Genomic DNA, 26,545 nt, shown 5'->3' with positions numbered 1-26,545 from the left:
AGCGCACCAAATATTAAAAAGTTTTAACAACCAGCCTTATCATGAGTTTAATTTTCACCGAACCGGTCCACTTTTCGTTTCCGTGTACTTAGTTCGAGCGGATGGAAAAATTTCGGGCGCATTTGCTTTCGGCTGAAACGTGCGATAAGACTGAATTTATATTTTAGTTATTTAATTTTAATTATTTTCTTCCATACAAAGTATGTTTGACAACAAAAAAAAATTCCAAAAATCAACAACAAGCCCCACCTACTTCGGAAAGGTCTTCATTATATTGAAATTGAACCCGCTACAATACTGCATACTCAAGATTTTTATAAAAAATCGATTTAAAAAACTTGAAATATATACGAAAGTATGTTGAATTCTTTAAAATATTGCACAAAGTTTGAAACACGTATATATGGATTAATTTTCTTAATTAAAATTTAATAAAAAAAAATAAGTTTTTAAAATTTTCCAATACGTGATGCACTCATAATTTTAACATGGGGTGTACATATTTAATTTAAATAGTATTGTAAAAATATTACTAAAATTATGTTATTGAAATTTTACAACTAAAACTGTATTCAGTGAATTTATGCTAAATGAATAAACCTAAAAGTGATGTTCGTAAAAATACGTAAGCAACAACAAACAAGTTTTTAAAAATGCATTACTTTACGCATATTGTTATTGTTGCTTCTGGAATGTTAAAGTAGTAAGATCAAACTGATATGTCTGGTAACTCTTGGCTTGTTTTTTGTGGCTTTGTTGCACAAATAAATAGTTGTTCTTAAATCAAAGCTTAATTAAATTTAAAATCAAAATAATTAAATGAACACATGTAATATTTTTTTTTTTAACTCAAAATAAATGATATAGTAATATTAAACTAAACTAAAAAGACTGAATTAACATATTTATTAATTTAGTGAATTTCTTAAAAATTTAGCGAATTATAATGAAAGCATTATTGTATTAAAAACATATTTACCGTTAGCTTGCAAAACTTGAAAATTATACAAAAAACAATAGGCATCTTCATCTTAAGTCATAAATTTTCTATAAATGTTATAAATCAATAAATTCGTAAGGAAAACCGGTTTATTTATCATTTTATCACGTTTATTGGCAGTTTATCTCCTTAGATGAAGACGCTATTATAACTTAGTTAAATGTAATATTTTGAAACATATTATTAATGATGCAAATTTGATTAACAAGTCAAATCAGCAAACTTCGAAAAAAATGAAAAGAGGCGTGAAATGGATACTCTGGCGTATTCATTTCATAAATTTACCAAGCCTAAAACACGAAAAAAAAGCTTAGGTTAGATCCAGTTAGAATAGGTTAAGTTTTAGTTTAGTTCAGGCTAGATAGCGTAAAATTAGCTTACAATAGCAGAGGTGGCAAAATTCGTCTGCTAAAAACAGATCCCGTTGTGGTGGGTATTGCTAGATTCCTAGCCCTACCCTTTAATGTTTTCAATCTAATACGATCATTTGCAGAATCCAAGCAGTTGTTGCAATCCACTTTGCTTAAACACTTGAAATCTTCGAACAAGTAGTTCCACAACAAAGTACTGAATAGATTCTTTATCATATCCTACCACCACAGTATGTCAAATTTTATTGCAATATTAACATGAAATTGTAGAAATCCGATCATAAAAAAGCTCAAAAAAAGTTTGCACAAAAATGCCTTTAGATCAAAAACTTGAGACTTATGAAAGTGCGCGCTTTAAATACCGCCAAAGGAAAATTAAAAGATAAACGCCCGATCTAACCCCTTCTAAATGAAAAAGTATACATATTTATGTATATAAAAAAGTTAAAATTGAAATCTAAAAATAGGTCACTTTTCTAACCAAAATGGCATCTACGGAGGATTGTAAAGCCCATACACACAACTAAACTGTGCTAAATTTTTCATATCCATCATCCCCTTCTAAAATGGAGGGAAATGTTTTTACAGAAAAAAAACGCAAAAAAATATGATCTACCAAATTGGGAAGCTGTATCTTCCGGTTTCGACCGGAAGTGGGCTAAAGTGACCGAAAGTTAATTTTTTTTTTTAGATTAGACAAATATAAATGTTTTTACTATAGATTCGTATGCTAAGTATAAAAATACGTAAAAATTGGTTTAAACTTTTATCATGGAATTGTCTGTTTCGACTTCTAAATGGTCTTCGAACTTCATATCGTCCTAGGCTTCTTAAATGAGTGAATAGTTTTTATTAGAAAACGAAAAAAAATTAATTACCGTGTCGGAGTTGCTCTAACTTTTGTTCATATTACTGAGTTCCGGTTTCGACTGGATGTGGCTGTGTTCAAAATTTGAGACAAATCGAAGGCCAGCAAATCGTCACTTTTTGGTTACATTTATTATGGAATCGCCGTATAAAAAAAATAAAAAAATAAAAGAGCGGTACAAATGAAAAAGGAAATCAGTACATATGAAAATAAGCCAAAAATAAGTTAAATAAAAAGAGTGGATATACTTATGAATTTAAACAAGCTAATTACATCTTTTATGAATTCATGAGTTATGAGCCAGATTAGAAATAACAACAAAGAAAATTATTAGATACATAATATTTAATAATTCAAAAAATCCAGTTTTTAAAAGTTAAATAGAAAATAACTAAATAATAAATATTTTACATGCCATTGCTGTTATAAAAAGAAATTATGTGAACTTATGGTACATAAGGGGGAAAAAAACAATTAAATTTCAGTTAGACAATAGTTATGCATTTCCGTATCTAAATAACTTAAAGTTAAAGAATTATTAAATAAACAAAATAATATACATAAATGATGTATACAAAAAAAAAAAGAAGCAATGTGAGCAGCTTGTTATTTTATTATGTAAATATTCCAGAGAAAGTTCACTACACACATTGCTCTGCTTATTCCTTTTTGAAATTCAGTATTTATGCATGTTTGCTGTTTGCATTTCCTATCATCGTTCTGCATAAATCTTCATTGTCTATAGTTAGCGATTCATTGTTTTGTTACTTCAATCAGTTCTTTTGTTTTATTCTTCTAAGTGTAAATGTTGTTTGTGTGTGATGTGTGCGTGTTGAGTTTAGGTGTTTTTATTATTATTATTATTTTATTTTCGTTTTGTCTGTCGCTCACTTCTCCTTAAGCTCAAAATGAATCTTCTGAAATATGTCCTAGAAGCGATCCTTGGATGTTGCGCTATACTCGAGCTCATTTAGATTTTGTATTTCCTGCAGCTCCTGGAATTTCTCATGATCCCTTATGTGCGCATAATTGGCGGCTAGACACATTAGATAGTGTACCAAACTCAGTATGACAAGCAAAGCAGCCAGTGTGGCGAGAATGAACATAACTTCGGCATTCTCGACGCCATCCTTGCAGAAGGCTTTAATCTCATATTTGTCGCAGATTTTCATATCTTCTTGTTTGGTGTTGGGCGGGAACATGAAATCTGCAAGAGAGCAAGAGAAGGAATTGTTTATTTAATGTTTATATAGTTAATTATGAAAAGTTTATCATTTATTGAGAACATTAGCTATTTAATTAACATCTGGATGCTATCTAAATTAGGGTGGTACTTAAATAATAGCAACATCTAAATTTAAAAATTCTAAAAAAATTTTTAGGGGTGAGTACCAGGGTTTGGAAAATTTTAAATTAAAATACAAATAGCGAGAACTGGACAAAATTTTGAATTGAAATTTGATAAATTTGAGATATTATTGAAAATTATTCATAAAAACTTGCCAAAGGCAACTTTTTTTCGAACATTTGCAATTATTAAGAAATTTTAAAATTTCGTGCATGTCTTTATTTTGTATGTAGAACAAAATAACGCGCTACCTTATGATGTTGATATCTTAAGGCCCACCCTAAAAATATCTATGCATTGGTTCTCGACGCCTATGCAGTGATCATCCCTCGCTAATTAAATAATTATGCAGACCTCCGGAAACATAGATTTCTTTTGACGTAGGAACATCCATCAATGTTTTCAAACTAAAAGCGCAGTTAGTCAACGACGTAGCGTAAACGTAGGTTGACGTACGTAGCAGCATATAAAATTTACTGTTGAAAAAGAGAGAGAAAAGAAACGGCAACGTCACCGCCATGCGGTGGTGAGTTTTCGTCAACACGCGCATCCCATAAGGTAGATCGTGTCTGCGTCAACCTACGTCTACGTTACGTCGTTGACTGTTTGCGCTTTAAGGCTCAGCGCGCACATTCTGATAGTCTGAAGTGACACTGCAGCTGAAACAAAGCAGCAAGTACTTTGGAATACAAATCGATAGCAAACTGACGTGAAGCCTCAATGTGGACGTGTAGGCGTAGAAAACCTCGGTTGCGTTCTATGTATGAAAAAAAATATGCTGGGCTGCATAAGTGTGGGCCATATCGGCTTCTCCCTTTCACAGGATCCTCACGACAATGGTCATAAAAAAGAATAACACTTCTATCATCGAAGGCATCTTCCGCTAGCGGGCCTCTCTGCCAAGAATATAGTATTTTCGCCTGGTTTAAAGTTACAGTTTTTTCGCACGTCCTAAGGGTCCCAGTAATATAGCAAACAACTCTCTGAACGGGTTGACTACGTGATTCCGGGCCTGTATTTTGAAAGGAATTTCGGAGCCACGATTGAGTTCATAGACGCGAGTTTGAGAACGACTAACACTTTAAATTTTTACACAGATGGATCGAAACTGGATAACAGCGTAGGTTTGTTGGTTGGTAGAAGCGTATTCTCTGGAATGCTTGTTTTTTTTTGTTGGTTTCATGATTCGTCAGTTTCTTTAAACCATTTGGATGTTTCGATGAATTTATTTAGGCTAGTTATGGTGCATTTGGAGATCTCCTTAGGATTTTGGATAGTAAAACTCCCTAGTATTTCATGCCTTACTCGTGCCAATGCTAGGCACTCGCAGACAAAGTGTAGGATCGTTTCCTCACTTCCCGTAGGATCACAGCTACTGCCCCGAGGGTTGTACGGAAAGCCTTTTTAGCTACGTGTTCGCCAATGGGCCAATGTCCCGTTATCGTGGCTGTTAACTGAAGTTCTTCTGTCTTTGGTTTCTCATAATGCGGACATATATTCCTCGCCGTTTTGCAGGCTTGAAGGTTGTTCCAACATACATATATCAGTCATATGTACAGATTGCAAATACAGTTCTCATTTGATAAGTCCGAGTGGACAGTTTATTATCTCTGCTTCGGATTCATCAAGAGATGCTCCGGCCTTTGCCAACTCATCAGTCTTCTCATTTTCGTGTATGTGGAAACCCAGATGGGTAAGATGTCTATTAACTCGGCCTATAGTCGACTTATAGTTGCCGGAATATTGTAGCATTTTCACTTCCTTAAGAAGTGTGGAAGCGTGCAGTACTATGGGTGAACTATATGCTGGTGGAATTATGTATACGCACCCAGGTGCCCAGGATTATGTATACTGTGCTGCCAGTGTCCAGCCGATAGCATGGTGCAAATTAGTCTCTGGCAGTAGTTTTTCTGGTAACATCTATAGCGTTCATTGTTTTTTCCAAGCCCTGCCATAGTTAGAAAGTCTAGCCTAACCTATAGATGGTTTTAAGCTCGGGTCGAATTTTTATGAACACGAATCTAGAGACTGATGTACAGAACAAAGTTGAATTAAAGGAAGGATGGAAGAAACCATTTTTTCTCGACGCTCAAAAATAGTATGCCAGTTGATACTTTTTGTAACTTATCAGCATTAATCCGGAACCCAAAAATTACGAGTGAAAAGAAAATCGATAGTCTGTTCTAGAAAAGTAAGTAGTTTTCTACGAAAATACGGAGTGTGACTCAGCCAAATGGTAAACTATTTTCATTTCAAGGTTATCAATAAAAGGGCGTTTCCTTTATTTATTACTTCTGACAATTTTAGTTCAAGGAGTGATTCCTTCTAAGATGGATATCGTTTGAAATAAATTTTATAAGCCAGTATTGAATTTTTTTACGAATATAACATATGCACACACATACCTATGTATAAGATTATATTGAATTTTTACTTACGAAACTGTGTTAAATCAATGCAGCTGAGCGAACGTTCCACACTTGAGCACATATTCCAGAACATCGTATAGATAAAGGTGACTATGACCAAGAAGCATAGAATTAATATCCAAACAAAGTTTAGCAAATATGTGATGCCCATGAACTGAAACAGAAAAATATAGAAAACCAGTGTTTTGGTTAAATAAAAAGATTTCCAAAAACCTAAAATTAAAAAATTTCACTTTTCAAATTGCAATAAATATCTTATAATGTACATATAATAAAATTGTAACAGGCCGATGTCTGTACATTATAGATATTAAAGAAACGCTAATATGGAGGTCTTTATTGGAGTAACAGAAGTCATAATCAACAATTTTTATAATTTTTGTCTGTCTGTCTGTCTGTATGTTTGTTGCATCACTCGAAAACTAATCCGTGGAATTGAATGCGGTTTTCACCGATTTATTTCTAGAGGTCTAACCTAAGATATAGAAAAAAAAATAGAAAGTTGCCACCCGTTCGAAAATTGTTGTTTAAGTAATCCGATAAGATAGGGTAAATATTGCAATATGGCTATCAAAAGAAAGAAGTGTTAGCCGAACATATTTTTGTTGAAGGTTGCCAAATGTTTGTTTATTTAATTGATAAAAAATTGAACATTGCAATACGGGTATCAAACATCACAAAAATACTTTTAAGGCGCAGTGAAGCACGCCGGGTATTTGCTAGTATATATTATTTTGGCGCTAAAACTTTTGCTAAGAGTTTGGCCGAGCTTCTCCTCCAATTTTCGGTGTGCGTCTCGATGTTGTTTCACAAATTGATAGTTTAACGCCGCCTCGGAACGGCGATTGTATTTTTATGAGGAGTCTTTTCATGGCTGAAATACACTAGAAGAGGTTTGCCATTGCCTGGCAAGGGGAGCGACCGCTGTCAAAGAAAAACTTTCTATGTAGTCTGATTTAATTTTCAGCTGACCTAACGTCTACGGGTTGGCCTTCATAAATGCAATACTATTCAAGTACGCTACACGCTTTCACGTTAAAATTTCCAAAGATACATTCATGTCTCGCTTTTGTAGAAATACTCAAACAAGGCTTCAAAGCAAAAAAAAAAAAAAATTAACAGAAAATATTTCAATTAGACAACAATCAATTGCAGTCGCCTTCTTTTGTCTTTGATTAACGCTTAATTAAGTTTTGAAACTTTTCGCGGGCGAAATGCGTTTTTAATAGTCGGTAAGTTGTCGACATTGATATCTGTATGTATGTATGTATATACGTTTTCGAGTAGTAGTTAGCAATATTTAGGAGTCTGTTAGTCAGTTCATTGTAACTTTATACACAAATAAACCCTTTTTTGTGCGTGGGTGTGTGTGCATACAGTCAGCAGCAAAAATATACATACCCTGGCGTTTTGACGATTTTATTTGTTTATAGTTTCCCTACCAAATTTTTCTTAATATTTTTTATAAAAATATATGTAGTTTATCAATTTATTTTTTATAAAAATATATGTGGTTCAAGAAATACCAAGAAATTTTTTATCGAAATGTAAAGTTTTTCAGTGCGATATCATAGAAACATTTTGAAAGTACAGTCTACTAACCCACTCAATTTTAGTTTAATAAAGTGCAAGTTTCAAAACTATCGTTGATTTTTGAGACTTTTTTGTGGAGGGTGTACGTATCTTCTTCTATATAAAAAAAATGATTCTTGCAGTTTTTGCTGTTGAATTAACTATATTTTTTATAAAAAAAAAGAAAAATTAAATATGTAAATAAAATCGTCAAAACGTCATGACGCCTATTTTTGACGCTGACTGTGCTATATCGCAGACAATATCGGTGCAGTGAAAATGTCGCATCAACTTAATTTTTGTACTTTTTACTCCTATTTGGTTGCCAGTTGGCGATGAGCCACCACCATCTCTACCATTATTCTCCCGCTGCTCATCCCGATCAGTTATTCGACTTCAGAACTTCACAACAGTAAATACTCGTAGTATGTATGTACATATGTATGTATCTGTATGTTTTAGTTCTATTTTGTCTACTACTTTCCTTCAACGCTTGGTTAGTTGACTGGCAAGTATTTTCTTTTAGTTTTTTTTTGTGTTTCTTGCTTTTAATTTTGATGTTGTTTTAGTTTTTGCCTTTTACTTACCACGGCACACGAGATGCGCCCACCCACTCGTGAACGCCACGCGCGATAGACCTTGTATCGTGTCGCTCCAGTTGCTAGGAAACCAACGAAGAGTATCATAAAGCCAAGCGCCGCCATTCCCGCAGCAATTATGACGAAAATCATTTGAATCGCTTCAATCCTGCAAAATGAAATGAATGCGCAATTAGAGTTGGTTACATTTGTTGCAGAAATATCCGTTTCGGGTGCATTTTTATGTGCTGTTAATGTATACTTAAATGCAAAAATTATCCGTATTATATCAATGTTGTACGCATAATTGCAGAGGGAATTTTAATACATACGAAAAAGCAAATAAATCAACAGATATTAAATTAAAAAAAAAAACATTATCTTTAAGCCGAATCTTAATTCCAATTTCGTTCTTAGATTCCAGCGCTTGGCTATTCAAGGCATAAACTTAATGATAATTTGCTGAAAATTATTCGCGGATTTTACGATCTCTATTTTGGTTGCTTTGGAAAATTTTCTGGTTAGAGAGTTGTAGGTATCTTTAGCTAACTATAGACCCACTCTTCGCTATATGAGGGCGAAAAATAGAAGGAAATCTGAAATAATCCAGTTGCAAGATCTTTGAGGGCTGCATTGGATCGGAGGCGATTGAAACAGCTTATTAGGCTCGCAGATGCAAAAAAATGATGAGCTTAAATCACCTCAACATCTTTTAAAAACTAGCCAAGTTTTTGCGAGAAACGATCATATTCCATACACGGCTGGGACGTTATGTGAGATAATGACTACATTTATTATTATTAAATATAAAGTAGATTTCAATTGGGACAGCCACTACGTCAAAGTCTACTCTCTAATGTTTGGTGGATGTTCGAGACGACCAGTTTGGAAGAAATCTGGCAAAAGCCGTCCCAGATTTCCGAGTTTTGCGTTAGAACTTGAGTCTGCACACGTAAAAAACCCAACTGATGAACACATGAATTAGGCCATCAAGATCCTGCGATTTTACGCCAATAGAGTTTTTGTGGTAGGGTTTTGTGACTTTGCATGTATTTACCAATGGAACACCGAAAGAATAGGGGCCATTGAGCTAAAAAAAGTGGGCGTGGCCAGCCCCCTTTTCCTGGCTTGAATGGCATATTTTTTTTGGGTGCAAATTAACAAACTGAAACTTAAGTGGATCCCCAGTTTTTATTTAAAAAATGTCTCTTCAATTGCATAAATAACCTTTAAATAAAAGAACCGGATTACAGAAAAGTGTGCCAGGGAGTGACTTTTTTCGTTCAAGCTGAACGCAAAGCAGTATCGTCCAATTGGAGAGTCCTCAAAAGGATTTCCCAGGCTATGTTAAAGACTATTGCATTTACCTACAGTCACTTTTTCACATAATGGAATTAACTAAAAGATTTATGTATATCTAAACACTTATTGCACACCCCCTACTTTCGTATAACGGCAAATTTAGAAACTGCGAAAAATGTGCTTCTTCTGTAACTAATGAAATCATTCCGCACCAATTTGCAAGACTGCATAAATGGACTCAAAAAGTGGCGTTTCTCACCCTAATTGTATTATGTTAATGTATGTAAATACTTATATGCTTGAAACTACTATTAACTCATCTAACGATTCCTAATCTTTGACAATACATGCTTGACTTCATTCACCACGATCTTGAAAACTGACCCAATCGGCGTGACCAAGTTCATGGTCCTTTTAATATTATATAAACATCCGAAATTATTAAAATGTTTGAAATAAATTTCGTCTCACTTTTCTTGTATTTTTCACTTCGTTGCTGAAGTACTTAATGAAGAATTGAAAATTCATCAGGGAAAATTATAGTTTTTGTAAGTTTTATCTTAATATCTTAAAAACTTGTAGACTTATTTAAAAATGATAAATGAACGTGATGTGCTAAATTTAATAACCCATAATTTGATATATCGTCCTGTTTATAAAAATTTACTCATTCCATAGATATTGTAAACCAAAGTTTCATTTTCAAAATTCATACACTTTGATTCAATCGTACGGGCTAAAGATAAGTTTTAAATTAATTTTTCGCGGCCAATAACAATTGGCGTAGATCTAAGACATCATCATATTACTAAATATTACAATACGGTCAAATGTCTTTTATTTTCCTCCATACAAAATTGACCCAGCCTAATGTATATACCTAACAGGACTGAAAGTGAGCTGCTCCCCAAAGGAGCAGTACAAAAGTAAAGTAAACAAAAGTATTTAATTTCTATCAATGCTCAGAAATAAATATCACTTTGATTAGAGACATAAAGTATTTTCTTTTGAAAAAAAGTTAATTTATGTACAACCATGTATGTATGTATGTATGTGTTTTCATATGTATATCATATAATAAAGCCATCAAACGGTTAAAAAAAGACGCCATTATTTTATTAAAACAAAAATATAATACAAAAATTTAAATTTGCATGCATCGCTTTTTAAATGCTTTAGCGCTTGCCAAGGGCTTCTTTTGATGACACACATGGTTCAAATACAATTAAGTGTGAAATTAGGAAGGGAGCGCTTACTGCTGATTATGGAGCGCTCCAATAGCACAAATGGAGCGCTTCTAGCCCCGTTGGGTACAGCTACATACATATGTATATGTACATATGTGTATAATAACCCTGCAGTAAAATTTAGAGACAGTCTAGTTCCGAACTACAAATTTCAGAACTATCTCTGAACTGTGGCAAAGCGACTGCAGAGCGGGACAGTTGAAACTTGCGGTGTAAGTGTACAAATTCTCACTTCCCGTACAATATGAAAGTAGCTCAGCTAGAAGACCTCCGACTCAAGCATCGTTGGTCGCGAGTTCAAATCGCGGTGGAGGCAGTTGTGAGTTTTCAGATTTAATGAATTTAAATTGTTGCGTGTCGCTTACAATATATTTTTTTTTATAAAAAATGTAACAAACGAGGAATCTGTAAAAGAAAAGAAAATGCGGAAGAGATATCCAAAAATCGAATCTTAAAAACGGTTTCTTATAAAAAAAAACCTGTCCAAACGACAATTGCCACCGCTAATGACATCGCCATGTAAAACTGAACAGCTGAAAGCATTGCTTGGGTGTTGGGCTAGATCTAGTTCTATGCTAGTGAGATTTTCTGCAGGGAAAACTCGAAAACCCGCATAAATTTACCCCCATACCTCAGCATGTATCCGTAAACAGCTGCACATTTCTCAATCGCATTCTATCAAACACCACGTCGTTTTAGACACACATCAGAGTGTGGACGATGTAATTGTAATTATCGTATGCACATTAACACATTTGGTTTGAAATTAACAACTTCCAAATACTGATGGACCATTTCGCATGGTCAGCCCATCAGCAGGATGATACAAATTATACTGACATACAAATAGAAATATGTATACCGATAAACCACTATACCCCGATAAGTACAGATATGAATACTCACCAAATTAGATGCAAATGAAACACTTGATCCATCATAATCACCGTCAACGAGGCGCCACGATACATTGTGCCACAGAATATGCCAACGCCAAGCAGACACATAAGTGTCGCTATTAATGTGGCATAAGGAATGCGGGACATACATGATTGACAGCAGTCACCTGTAATGAAGGTGGAAGAGAGAGAGAATAGATGAGTACGGTGGAATAATGCACAAATCAGGTATGGAGTTAAATATAAAGGTACAGTTCTACATAAACATAACTATGATCCATCTATGAACATATGTACATCTATACATATACATACATATAAATTGAACTTAACCTACCTAGCAAGAATGACCTAACGCATGCAACAATACACTAACGAAATTGTCAATAAGAACCAACACATTTGCATATTAGCCATATCCATATGCCATTCTTTGCGTTATATAACATCGCATAACAATATTTGATTGAAAAGAGACAACTACATATAGGATAATATCAGTGGTCATAAGCAATAATCGCCTAAGTTGAAAAGCCTGATCTAGAGAAAAAACGCTATAAAGATTTGGGTTGTAATGTTAACATTATGGGGAAACCAAAATATTTTCATCTATAACTTTTTAAATAGCCTAGGTAACGAGATAGAAGTTTCACAAACACATGGAATAGTGGTTGCAGAAATCGATAGCATATATAACTTAATTCTTTCTTAAGCGGTTATTGCTATGCTTATTTGGGTATGGCTTGCAAAATTGGTTGTTTTTATGGATATATGCCAGCATTTTAATGATTTGAACGTAAAGCTTTAAGGCTCTAATAAGTTATTGGTAAAGATATTGACGCGTATTCATAGTCGAAATAAAGTCGACTCTAAATTAAGTAGCAGCCATTTTGGGAGATATTACATTGATAATTATGGCAAAAAGTTGCGATTATTTGTAGTGTCGTCTTTTTTTACTATTATTATTTCCACATTTAAAATCATATTTGGATTTGGATGAAAAACCAGACGGATCAAGGGTCACTGAAGAGTTTTCTGTGGTAATAAATTCATTCAACGACGAATTTTCATCGAGGTTTTCTGAATTCAACGCGCTATTGGAAACATTCACTTCACTTGATAAACTGAACTTGTTTCATTTGCTAATACTAAAATTTTGGAAACTTGGAATTTAATTCCAGACATATTTGATGTCTGCAGAAGCTGGCGTTTGCACACAAGGTACACAGAGACATTTGAGAGACGAATAATTGATTTTTTTTTTTTACATTATTCAAGTGTCAACTAATGTCTCCAAGAACGGTGATGCGTTACGACTTCTTTTTGGCACGTCATGGCTACATTGAATAAAGGTTCGCCGTGCCTGGCCAAGGATATGTCCTTGTAAAGTAATCGATGAAATACACTGCAAGTAGTCGGCCGTTAATTGACGGAGTTTACCAGGTAGCTACCGATTCATCAGTCCTGTAGTCGCTCCCCGGTACTGCAGGGTAGCTTACTTTAAGTACATACATACATATGTATGTATGTGAGTGTAAAGATTTGCTTATAGTGCGGGCATTCATTCATAGTTCTACACAAATTGTATTAAGTCCCACCACATTGTGTAGAAGCATTCCAGAGCCAAAGCATTTCAATAGGTTATTGCGATGATTGCATTGCCAATAGATTGGTGCAAAATTGAGGTATGAAGGCTGCATGTGTACATACATATGTATACCCATTAGAGTGGTCCAAAAAAAAATCCGAGATTGCTTTCGGGACACCATTCAAAATATTTCCACTTGCTGAAAGGTGCTGGCACCAATCTTTACGTTTCTCTGTATAAATTTAGAGGGTAATCCTGAAATGTTTATATTTTACTCTAGAAGTATATTGTACAATTGGCTAAGCAATCTAAGATAATTTCAAATTTAAATTAGCTGAAAAAATATTACAAGCTTCAGTTGTCATGGCAAAAGGAGCTTTTTATAAAAATTATAAATATTTTTGTTAGTTACCAAATGATTAAGTAGCGCAATTTCAAGGACATTACGTACCATGTATTGGTTACAGTAGAAAATTGAAAGTTGGTATAGTCGATACAAATACCAAAAAGAAAAAATTAAGGGGTGCCCCTTTTCTGCGAAGACATTTCAATCCAAAAGTGACAATTCGATCATTCAGATATTCCATATCATTTATTTACTCATTGGATTGGTCATCGCCAACGAGTAAACTTTCTTTGAGTAACCTCCCTTTGAGTAACACCTGGTTATGCCTTGGCTCCAAAAGAGAGATCTGCAGAATGGTACTTTCATTGATGGATGGACATTGATGACAGCAGAGGAAGTCGATTAGACTTAGAGCCTAGTAAACGAATACTAAACAGAAGACTAGGGATAAAACGATACCATGTAGGTATCGATACCTTTACTTGAAAGCAGTGTCGTAAGAAAGTATCAATACACGAAAAATATCGGATCTAAAGCATCGATACCTACTCGTATCGCAATGCAGTTTTAAAACCATATTTCTTTGGATTTTAATTCTTTTGACTTAAGAACAGCTTAAACAAATACTTTGAATAGATCTTTTGGTACTTAGCCGCCACCAAACTGATTTCCTGATGAAAGAAGAGCAAAAATATCTGTTAAAAAAGTTCATTTTATACTGGTTTCAGGAAAAAATTTACGTCTTCAATATTTGAAGGTCGCTGGCGACTAAAAAGCGATAAAGCACTGTGAGATTTATATTAGTGGAGGAAAAAATTCCGAAAGAAAATTCGCCTACTCAGTACTTGGTTCGAAAGTATAGATGCCAAAATTACTTGGTATCGTTTCATCCCTACAGAACACTGAAATGGCATCTAAGCTGCTCTAAACGCCTAGAAAACCTTGTGAGTTCAGGCATCGTTGCAAATTTGAACCTTTGAGGGCACCGTGACACAGTGGTGTTGGCGATCCGGGGGTTTGTTGCAGCAGTGTTTAATGGGATCGGAGCCAATAATAGGACCAAACATAGCGGAAGCCGAGAGATACATCAGAGATCGCATGACTGAGAATCATGAGAACCGTTGTTGCAATACTCCACCACAAAAAAATAACCACAGGTTTTCTGAAAAAAGCTAGACAAGGTGGTGGCGAGAGGGATTCAGCTACGAGCCCTAATAGCACTGATTAAGGGGAATCGTTGACCTTATTTAGAGGATGAGCATAGTACAGAGAATTTTTTCTGCCGATGGCCGGCCTTTGCCTGACTGAGATGGGTTTTAGGTCGGACGTATTGAGACTGGACGAGTTACATGCTTTTTCCGTCGTAAAACTACTGAGATTCATAAAAGGGCATTAAGTAAAAGACCAGGTCTGCCCAGTGCTTGGTGAAACATTTTACATTTTCCGGCAAATTTCATTCCGCTCTATTCTATTCCATTCCATTTCATTTCAAAGAGAACATACACAATGGGAAGCTCTAATTGAATGCTTGTTAAATCGTTTTGGGTTTTCCTACTAATTCCACTCCATTACATATGATTCCAAAGAGCAAACATACGCGGAGCAGTAAAATCTGGTTCTCGCTGTTTTTTCTGTGGCCGGGTTTTCTGGTCTGTGTCTATGCGATTTTGTGTGGAAGCAGATATACATGTCTAATTTGTCTAAACCACTCGTAAATGCAATTATGTAACTCTCCTAAACTGGATGAACGGTGAACTACTGGTCCTAAAGCCTCGATGTTACAGCAGGCTTTGACATCGATGAACCGACTTTCCAAGATCTTTACAGCATAACACTCCTATACTAATTGGACGAAAGTAAACGCACTTGTTCGAACTTTCTCCTTCTGTAACAGCTAAGTGTAGGGTCATTGGGTCAGAGATTTCCGAAAGCTGCTCGCAGTGAAGCTGAGGTAGTAAAGCATTCCTGAAGCTTCGCTAAATCTGATGCATCTACGCAGAAGGTAATTTTGCCCCAAATTTGGGAGAACTCGACGTCTGTTAGGGAAAAATGTCAAACGTAAAAGAGTATTCTACAACATGCGAAGGCAAGAGCGGTTCCAATGGAAGGAATATAGTCGCCGGATGCCGAAATCATAAAGAAACCATGAACAGCAATTGCCTTACTGGAAACGACAGGGGTAAGCGACTTCAAAGCAGCAATGGCTTTCAATGAAAATAAGTTATACAACTTTAATTTCTACAGCTAAATGATGAATGAAAATCCTCCGAAGCTGAGCCCTGCTTTGGTCACCAGGCTTCAAAAAAGAGCTGGAAAGGAAAAAAACGAAGATCTCATTGATCTTATGTTCTGCCTTTCAACGCCACATTGCAATTTGCGACCAATTTCACTCTGTAGAGAAAGTTTGCTATGAAAAATTGGTTTCTGTTGAAAGAAGCAAAGTTTTCTTTTTCTTTCGAATTTATTCTGGATCGCCCTAGTATACACACATACATACATGCTGCACATTCAATATCCTTTCCCAACATTTCACTCCAGGTTTGCATTCGCAAAATAGGTCTGTTGATATTTCATCAGTAACCAGCTTCCAACTATGCAACAAGCATTAGCAAGCGAGCTACAGCTACCTAGTACACGCTTACATAAATATTTATCCACGAAGGTGCACATTTCTATGTATATATGTACATACATACATATTCACACATATTTAAGCATTTTATTGATTGCTTGCGAAGGAAGAGCAATAAAGCACAGGTAATCCAACATAATGGGATAGGTATGAACTTACTATGTGTTGAATGCGATTTTTTAGAAATATATTTGAAAAATACATAGTTGAAAATGTGTACATAGCATGCATGTATAATAGCATGCAACTAGGAAGAGGTGTAGTTGTTTTTATAGCGATATGTAATTAAAAAAAAATGATTTGTAATGCATTTTTTCAAGTTCAAAGACCATGTAATAAGTGTTGATAAATCAAATTTATTGAGTTTGAATTATAAAAAATACGTTTGATTTATAATATGTATGCTAGAGCTTCATTTGCGTTTAATGCTGTGTAACGAGGCGTATGAGTAATATTAATTTTCACATAAAATGTTCATTCGAGTATGAGTGCTTTGTGATTCATAATTGACACGTCAAAGGGTAATTTCGTTTAACATATTTTCCCTTTTTTACATGAAATAACATGTGCACACTTTTTTTAATCTATTTTAGAAAAAAAAACTAATGACACAACTGGCATCATAAAAAATGCTTGCTTGACGAGTATAGATACGGTTTTTTTTGTACGGCATATTATATACTATGAATCCAATTTTCTTTCATCAAAAGTGTCATATTCATACATTCATACGTTAGAAGGATACATACCCATACATAGCTTCAAATATGCTTATGAATATGTGTGTATAGTGGTTGTGAAATCCTCTTCCAATATTAGTTCAATAGGTAACGTTGACTTTTCATTTTATTTTCAAACTACAAGCGACTTTTCATATGCAAAGCAAGCGAGAAAGAAGTGTAACATATTTCATGTATGTACATATTTTTTTTACCATGCAGCTCACTGATTTGCGTAAAATTTCATTTCACTACCATTTTTTTCCTATTTCTTTGCTAAGCTTTAAAAATCAAAACATCAATGCACGAAAGCAAAGAGTAATGAAAGGTAGCAGAAAAATGCACTGAGACGTAAATTTAAAGTTTTTTTGAAACTTTGTTTTCCTCTTGCGCGCAGAAAAAAGAAATTGTATTATAAATACAAGATGCGAAAGTATCGTTTTCGTAGCGACATTTGTATGTATGTACATTAGGTCATACACCCCTGAGTCTGAAGGATTTCTGCAAGGCAATTTCGGGAAAAAATATTTTGCCCGAATCAAGGACTCATCGCTTTACATTTTTCGTTGACACCTAAGTTCATGCATGTGTATGTACATTCGGCAATAATTTTGGCTTAAGATAAGAAAAAAAAACAAGAACATCGATTCTTTAAGATCCGACTGCAAATGCTGAGGATATGACGATAAATGTAAGGCGACCCCTACATTCGAAAAAAAAAAATACAAAAATGCTTCCTTAGCAAAAACTCAATGATTTACAGATATTCGAGTGGTACGTTTGGCAGGTAGGTAAGTATTAGAACGGTTTACTTCGATTCTACAAATCTTCGAAGAAAAAATTTCGAAATTCCCTTCGAATCGAAATACTTACTTAGCAACAGTTTAATGGTTTTTGGCGACCTTTAATTTACCGACATTAGGGTGATAGAAACTGAGATCTAATAGGTATATACATAAGTACTAGAACTTGGTACTTGGATTCCATGAACTTGCGAAGAAAAAAGGTTTCTCCTCGCTACAAGAAAATCGATATATCAAACTATAAAATTTAAATTGCGAAGATATAACGAAAAATTAAAAAAATGCGATCCCTCGGTTCAGCCAAAAAATATTTTTCTATTCGAAATTGCCTTACAAAAATACATTAGGTGTACGACGATACATCTGCGAGTGTATGAAAGTTGAAGTCAAAGAACTTTTGGTTGCTTTAATGGGTAGTTATGTGTTTTTTTTTAATTTTTTTTCCAATCTACATGCAATCAGTATGTGAATTCAATATGACCTCCTAAGCATTTTCGTGCACTTCTACATATATATGGACATATCTATGTATGGATATGTATGTATACACTTGCATAGTACTAGCCCATCTGCTCACATGTTCGCTAACATCCTTTTGTATACTCATATGTGCCCAGCCAATTTTCGTTGTACTATCTACATATGTACATACCTTTTCGTTTAGCTTTCGCATGCATTGAGATTTGTCAGACAAGATTGATTGTTCAGTGAATGAGTTGAACTGCAGCCTGATGGCATACATCTATTATCGGTGTGCGTGAGGTAAATGTGTAGCGAGGTTTGTGTGAGTAGCTGAAATTGGCTTAAATTTCAAAAAAAAGGCAACATTTGAATACAGTGTATACCGGTATTGTATTCGCAAAGCATCTGTTGTTTGAAATTACGATGCATTTACTTTGATGTCATGTTCCTTTGACTACGTTGGCAGGCAAATTAAAAAGAGAAAGTGAAGTATAGGAAAATATGAAGGTGGTCCGTTATTAAAAGCTGGCATGCGAGAATGCCGAGAAGTAGGCTTTGAACATCGACAGCGGGTTCAAGTGTTTTTTTTTTGTGCAAATGACAAGCTTGTCATAGTTAATCATGGATGAGCTAGGCGTCCAGAGAGTAGACTGAGTGATGGTTGTACGTTTTCAGAGTAATATATTAAAGTTAGTAGAGGAATGAGTTATGCAGTGGCAATAAATTTAAATTTAATATTACACACATACATACCAAATAGCTGGCGTGGCCTTTTAGCACCAAGACGTCAATAAAAGAAACTTTAAAATGTCTACAGAATCAGATCGATGTTTTTATTTATTGGTTTATTTTGACACAAATTTCTTCTCATTAACCGAAACCGAAAATATTATTGCCAAAAAACAGACAATTAGCCGCTTTAGTAGCGTACGTACACGAATAAACCCAGCCGGCCATTCGGAAGATTGTTCGGCGATTCATACTCGTAGCATTCTCGAGTTATGTATTAGCGAGTCGCATAAAAGAGTGTTTGAGGGCGATTCATATCCGCGATGAAAAAGCGAATCTTTTCTGATTTATCCAAGCGATTACATAATTTTTGTAAGCACCAAATTATTATGGTATGGAGTCGATTTCGAATCGCGTGTGATTGACAATGCTGGCTGGGGTCTGCCAAAAAGGCAGTAAGAAGATGTAGTGTAAGTAGTAAGGAGATGTAGTGAAAACTTTAGCGCTCTTTTGGAAAATACATATATGTTTTCGTTTTTGAATTTTCTGCTATGTTTGCAGTTCTCAAGAAAAAAAATGGTCGCACATTTATTTCTTAGCAAAAAGTTTACAGCAAAGGCAAAGTACCTTTTCAAACCACGGAAATAAAGGAAAATATTTCTTGTGAAATTTTTTAAGAACTGTATTCGAAGCTTAAAGCTGGATAAGGTTACAATTCAAGTAATGTCAAAAAAGTTCAAATATTTTATAATTTAAATTGAAAGTGGCAAACCTAAAATTCCCCATATACGCGGTATTAATCTACCTGATTACCATTAATATAATGGACATTTTATCTGTAATATCTCACAAAAGACATGCAAGCATGCACGTACATATTTGCATACAATAAAATATTATCAGCTATGAGATTTAAATGAGTGGAAAATAATGTTTCCAATCGACTGATGGCATTGTAATAAACAAATACAATGTAATTAATGGTAAAATATTGCGCGCGAAATGAACATTTGTGATGGACATAATTTAATGCGAATTGCTGGAAAGGATGCAAAATGCAAATGCACAAACAACATTACACGTATAATAATATAACGAGTGCACATACGACAAAGCAAACAAATAATGACAGATGAAACAATTTTTTGTGGACAATTAACAGAGCCATTAAACGGTAAGCGGAGAATATATAACATGCTGTGCACATACATACAGTCGGTTGTTTTATACATACATACGAGTAGTTCAAGTGCAGTAAATATTGGTAAAAACCTTCAAGTGTCAAATGCAGTCGTTTATGGCATTTACTGCATGCGAAAAACTTTAATTGTGCTGCCAGCTGACAGATGATTTTTCTTCTGGAAAAAATTGGCTTCCTAAAAAACAGCATACACATAGTACTGTTTGCTCAAACTCTAACATTTTCAACTAGTTTTACAGTGAGGCAGTTTGCAGTTTACACCAACACTACTAATTCGATTACTATCTTTTATATGAGCGATTAGCAAACGATGAACGACATGTGGACACATGAAACATCGAATTTGCAGCACTGCTCTCTACCAGCGGCCACCCCCGACTCGTCCAATTAGGTTTGACTTTGATGTAGACCTGGTGCCTGGTTATGTGGTACAATTACTGGCTCGTTTGGGGTGCAACACTGACACAGAAATCAGCAGCCACCATCCACACCAGCTGCGTGCTGATGACTTTATATTGGTTTTGGTATTGGTATTATTGTTGGTGCTGCCACCTCCTGAGCTATTACTTTAGTCTGTAATGTTTCCCATTGTTGCTCAGTGTCAGCAACTGTGTTGCGCTTTTGTTGTTGTTGTTGTTGTTGTTGTTGTTGTTACTGCCAACCATGACTTTGCTGACGATTGTTGTCGGTAATAGCAGATTATTTAATAGGCGGCACAGGCGGTCCGATCAACCAGCAATCGTTCGGTTGACTTCTTCTTGGTATCTGGGTGGATGGGTGGCTGGGTGTCTGGCTGGCTGCCAACAGCAAACACTCGTTTCCATATGCTGATGGCCATAAAAGTAGGAGCAGCCATTATTTTAAGGCCGCATCAAATTTTTTAATATATTTTGTATAAGCAAGTTAACTTTGAGGTATTTTCAGCTATAGCTGCGGTGCTGCGTGTCGCTTCTGGACGGTAAGGAAGTTTTGGTGAAGCATAACTGGAGATGCAATAATGACTTTTGAAGTGAAACTTGTGAAGATGGTACTCGTATGTGCCACTGGGGGCGGGGAAAGAAAATGACAAAGAGAAGGATATAGAAAAAGACAAATATAATGACAGAGATAATGACAAAGACTATAGGCCTCATGCATTAAAAGTGAGCTTAAGCTCAAACTCATTTTTTCACTGGTGGAGTGAGCTTAAGCTCAAAAATTTGTAATCGAGTCGGAGCTTAAGCTCACCTTTTATGCATGAAGCCCAATGACAAAGACAAATATGAAAATCAGGGACCGAGAACAAAAGTTATGATCGAAACTAAATGCCATTCTCGTAGTTTTGTTCCCAAGAATGCTCTCAATGCGAATTATATAAGAACAAACCCCAAAGAGAACAAAATGCGATAAGTACTTTCGGGAACAATCGGGAGAAAAAAATGGGAAACAAATCTTCGAAACGTTTTGGCAAAGGACAAAACTGGAACAAAAGTCTAAAGAACTTTCTCTCGAAGAACAATTTGGGAACTAAAGTTTCAGGGACTTTTTGACAGAGAACGAAACGGAAACAAATCTTCTCTGAACCATTCGCGATAAATGGAAGCAAGAACAAGATTTTTCCCTAAGCGTCTTATTACTATGAAATTTTTGAATATTAAAATTAATCAAAAAAGAACTCAAAGATAATTATGTTAGTAAAGTCAACGAAAGACTTAAGACGCGAACTTTCAATGCACAGAAAATGAAGAATTGTTCCATAAATTTATAGTTCACACTAATGATAAACGATCTGGAAATTGAAATGATCCAGCTTTCCTCTGGCTTAGAATTAACAATCGTGGTTCTCACTTAAACGATTTTTCATCCCAAAACGCAGACACCCCTCTAATTCTTAACGTTAAGTTCTCAAGACTCTTGTTCCCGTTTTGCTTTCTACCAGTACGTTTCCCAAACTTTTGATCTTATTTGATCCTCCTTGAAAATGTTCTCGATACTTTCATTCTTATTTTGTTTTCATTCGAAACGTATGTAATTTAACTTTTTGCTTGCGATTTTAAAATTTTTTAGTAAGTTTTTGAGCAATTCGTTTTTGTGTGTACTTTGAAAGAGCTTATGAACTGAGCATGTGCACCTATTTCTATGGTCGTTACTGTAGTGTCTACTAAGCGCTTTTGCATATAACCTCAAAATAATGATATTTACTTGTCGATTCGTCAAAAGGCTCTATGGCTCTATTCGTACAATGGTGTTGGTAACAGTAACGATAATGGCTGTGTTACTGGCAACACAAATACACATGCATGCACACATCTATACGAGTACAATACATACATATTTGGTATGACTATAACGCACGAGGGCAGCAGAGTTTAAACGGCAACAGACCTTTGCATAAGACAGCAAGCAGTGTCAGGTTGCGAGAATTTGGCTGTCATAGTAATTGTAGCGGGCACAGCAGCAGCAGCAGTAAAATCAGTAGGTGATTGTTGGTGCGAAGCGTTTTACGATTTCACACCTTACTTGTGTATATGAACATACATATTTACCTACTTATATAAAAGGATTCACATACAGGCAAACGCTTAGAAGCTCTTTGTGAAGAATTTGAATTTTACAGTAATTAGGGAACGATTTGAGAGCGATCTACGAAACTCAAGACGTGCGGATGCCGTGAACGGTCTGCATAATTAGTTAACCAATAAAATCCTCAATTTGACGCATGATGAATGGGTAAATATGTCCGGCAACAAGTCTAAAAGCATGGACAGACGGCAACGTTGATACAGATTAACAGCGCAATTGATCTGATCAAAGTTGTGCCTTGATAGACAATTACAACTTCTATATTTTTTAAAGTTGTTTTTAGTTAGTTGTTTTTGACTTTTTTAGTAAAATTAAACTCTTAACTAATGCTAAACTAAAAAATGTGAAATAAAATAAACAAACGAAAATAAAATAAAGTAAAATTAAATATAAATATCAAATCAATTAAAAAAATAAAAGAACTAATAAAAACCTTTTTTTTTTGCCAATCGCTCCAACCGAGGATCAAACCTGGGACCTGCAGGCTTGTAATACGCAGCCCTCACCACTCGGCTACCGCGGATGAATGAGTCTGCTTTCTTTGCTTAGGGACCGAGGAACACAATGAAAATGCAAACTTACAATGGACATCCACTTTGTTGTCGGTAATGCAGTCGACGTATTAATTCAAATAAGTTCTTATTCAATTTAAATTGGATTCCTATCTGAATTAGTATGGTGACTGCATTACCGATGAAAAGGTATATGTCCATGCTAGTTTTGTATATTCTCTATATTCTATGCTCCCTGAGTTTTGATCAGTGTTGTCATCGAGAATTCCCTTGATCCGAAATAATTCCGAATTAACGAGTTGATCCGGATCAACGATGCCGTCTGTCTATGCTTTAAGAAAATCTGCTTTGGGAGCATGGAAGTCTCTCTAGTCATACTGGGTGTTATAAGGTGTGTGATGTTTTGGCAGGTCTGTAGCCTCTACAATGTGGCTAAGTCGGCGACCGATATGTTGCAGCATAGCTTAGAAGCAGGCAAAATATCTTACTACTTCAAAACAGTCCTCTTTTGTCTTAGCCGAAAGTATAAACGACGACAGATTTGAGGTATTTTTTTGTGAAATTGTTTTATGAGTGCCCTTGCGATTGTGTGTCCTGAGAAGCAGAGCAGATTGTTTCGGGTTGATGTTACATCGGGAGATTACTTTGTTGTGATAAACATACGATAAGCCTTCTTGCACTGAAGAAGTTGTGAAGTATGGAGACAGGGGAGTTTCTTTGAATTGGTCTCGAAGAATATCAACTATTCCAAGAACGAAATTCGACTCTTCCCAAGCAAGTATAAGGCACCCTATTTGAAGACACGTTGTTTGAATGTGGCTGAGTAAAGAACACTTAGGGCCGGTTCCTCTATCCTTGGCTCACTCTAATCCCCCGTTAAACATCGTTACCGAAATTATCGACTCCCACTCTATATATAATATACTTATACATACATACATGCATATATCTTTTTATCGAATATTATACTTTCTTCATACTGAACATCTGACATCTTCCGTTTTAAAGAAGACTTCCTGAATTTTTGGAAGTTTCGGACTTTATCGTGAGTATCGGGAAAGGCTTTTTTCACCTCCCGCCCGGAAATTTTTAAAGACCTCTCGATACCGGCCATCCCGACCATTTTGAAAATAAAACTGCGGATCCCGAGGGTACCAACTCTACATGGTGGAGAAAACTGGATACAATTTTCGTTGCAGCTGCTGAGTCGAGGAATAAATGAAGAAAAATTTAAAACTATCTCTATTATTGTCCCACTCAAGATAAATCACTTTATAAATCCACACTCTTGCTTTAATTATAGGGAAAAGTAAAAGATAAATATTTGGAGTGTAAGCTTTCACTTACACTTTTTGCAATCCAACCCAATCTGTGTAGGCTTCGAGATCTAAGCATGACGATTAGCCGGCCTAGACAGAGACAATTCCTATTTTGATGTATGTATGTAAATTCACGAGCATCAGGCAAGAGTGTCAAGTAAATCTGTGGTTGGCCGAGCTGCTCCTCCGATTTGTGATGTGCGCCTGGATGTCCTTACTCAAACTGGAGGGACTTTCCTGCCTGCCGAGTGGCGACCGCTTTTAGTACAAAACTTTTTGTGTGTGTGTTTTTTTAGATGTTGCTCGGATCAGGAATAGAACCTTGGACCTAACGCGCTCGACCACGGCGACCGCCAAAGCCATAGGAAGTCTACTTGTCAGTTACAACACGACTTAAATTAGAGACACTTGTTTCCAGCGCCCAGAGCCTCAGGTGATGTGCTATTTATGTACTTAAATCTGTACATATTTATATTTGCATGCATATTCCTAAATCTATTTTTGTTTAACAACCAGCTTGCTACACTTTTATTTATTTATTTATTGGTGAGTTTGTCTGTCTTTCAGCCAGTTTGCCATCCCTTTCAGTGCTTGTGACCTTACTATAATAAAACGTGGTACATTTTAGTATTCAATGCACATTCGTACATTGCGACGTGTCACAAAACGGAAGGAAATCAATTGTGTGCGAACTCGTTTTGAAGTTTGCATGCCCGGCAGATATGTATGTATGTAGATAGACAGACAGCCTGACAAATGGGCTGAATGGCTGAATCGCTCATCATTCCTTCTGTTGCAATCAAATTCCGGGTATGAAAAATGGGAGTTTGCAATCGTACTCGCGCGTTCCTACTTCAATGAATCGTATAAATAATAAGCATCGCAGTATTGAAAATAACTGAAGAGCGTTATCTATCTGACTAAGCTGGAGCGTGACGGAGGGAAGATTGAGTGTTTTTGAAAATGGTATTGCATGGCTGATGCTTTTATTTAACCGTGTTTGTTTTTGTTGTTGCTACTGCTATTGAAGCTTAATTGTGTGTTTCAGTCGTTTTGTTTGTTCACAGGTTTATCTGTACGTTTTTACATGCATATTTATGTGCATACAAGGGATTTTTCGCGAATACGAATATGCGAATACGAATGCGAATACTAATGTTAGGAATAGCATTAAAAAAGCTATAATCAACTAAAGCCATCGTTTTTATTACTTAAACATTTTGTAAATTACACTGGTTTGCAGCAAAAATTTTCAATGGATGCTACTATCCAATTCCTATAAAGAATTCCTCGCTGATTTCGAAAATCGACTTAATTTTGTATTCTATGGATAAGTTTTCTAAATATTTTAAATTTACCGCCATTCCGCTTAAAACAAAAAGTGGTTACACTTAATCACGTATATCTGTCGACCCAATTTAACAATCTCAATGTGAAATACGGCAAATGGGTAAAATGTTTGCCTTTGTGCCAAAGCCTGTTCTGTTACAAAAAACCATCAAGTTACTTCTGAAGAAAATTGATGGATAAATAAAGAAGTATCTAATGAGTGGTGAAATGAAGATTTTTCGTATGTGAAATGAGCAGGAAATATTGTTACTCATACGCCATGTACATCTAATTAGCACGCTTTTATGCCCATATTTCATACAAAAAATCTGTTCGCATTTTCATTTGACCACTCATTACTTCTTTATTTATCCACCGATTTTCAACAATACTAGAGTGGACTCTCTGCCCACGTACACATTCGCATTCCCAAAATATTCGTATCATTTGATGCGAATGCGAATGTCGAATGTCGAATGCGAATGTGTAAAATGATGCGAATCATTCGCATAATGAATGCGAATGCAAATATTCCCAACATCCCTGATGCATACATATGTACATATTTGCTATTTGTTAGCTTTGTTTGTTTATTTGTTTGTTTGTTTATTCTTTTGCACTGCTCTTACTGTTTGCTTTCCTTGTTTGTGCGTAATGTTGCAGGCGTTTTTAATGATTGCTTTGGGAATTATTTGCGGTTTTCTTCTTAAAATGCCCTTACTCTACGCC

General features: G+C 35.4%; 1 protein-coding gene across 5 annotated transcripts in view; it reads right to left on the bottom strand.

Moving 5' to 3' along the window:
- Positions 1-942: 942 nt before the first annotated feature.
- The window catches only part of LOC118739143 (neuronal membrane glycoprotein M6-a-like), a 36,539-nt gene continuing 10,936 nt past the window's right edge, over positions 943-26,545 (bottom strand). For all 5 annotated transcript variants that reach the window (XM_036470309.1, XM_036470308.1, XM_036470310.1 and 2 more), the window contains exons 3-6: positions 11,622-11,781; positions 8,176-8,335; positions 6,026-6,170; positions 943-3,446 (exon numbers count right to left, since the gene is read on the bottom strand). In XM_036470309.1, the coding sequence (XP_036326202.1) occupies positions 3,169-3,446; positions 6,026-6,170; positions 8,176-8,335; positions 11,622-11,781 (743 nt within the window). In that variant the 3' untranslated portion in view covers positions 943-3,168. The remainder of the gene's footprint in view (positions 3,447-6,025; positions 6,171-8,175; positions 8,336-11,621; positions 11,782-26,545) is intronic.

This window comes from Rhagoletis pomonella, unplaced genomic scaffold (genome assembly GCF_013731165.1).
Source record: "Rhagoletis pomonella isolate Grant_MI unplaced genomic scaffold, Rhpom_1.0 Rhpom_scaffold_00005, whole genome shotgun sequence".
Classification (NCBI taxonomy): domain Eukaryota; kingdom Metazoa; phylum Arthropoda; class Insecta; order Diptera; family Tephritidae; genus Rhagoletis; species Rhagoletis pomonella.
This window is presented reverse-complemented; position numbering and strand designations above follow the sequence as displayed.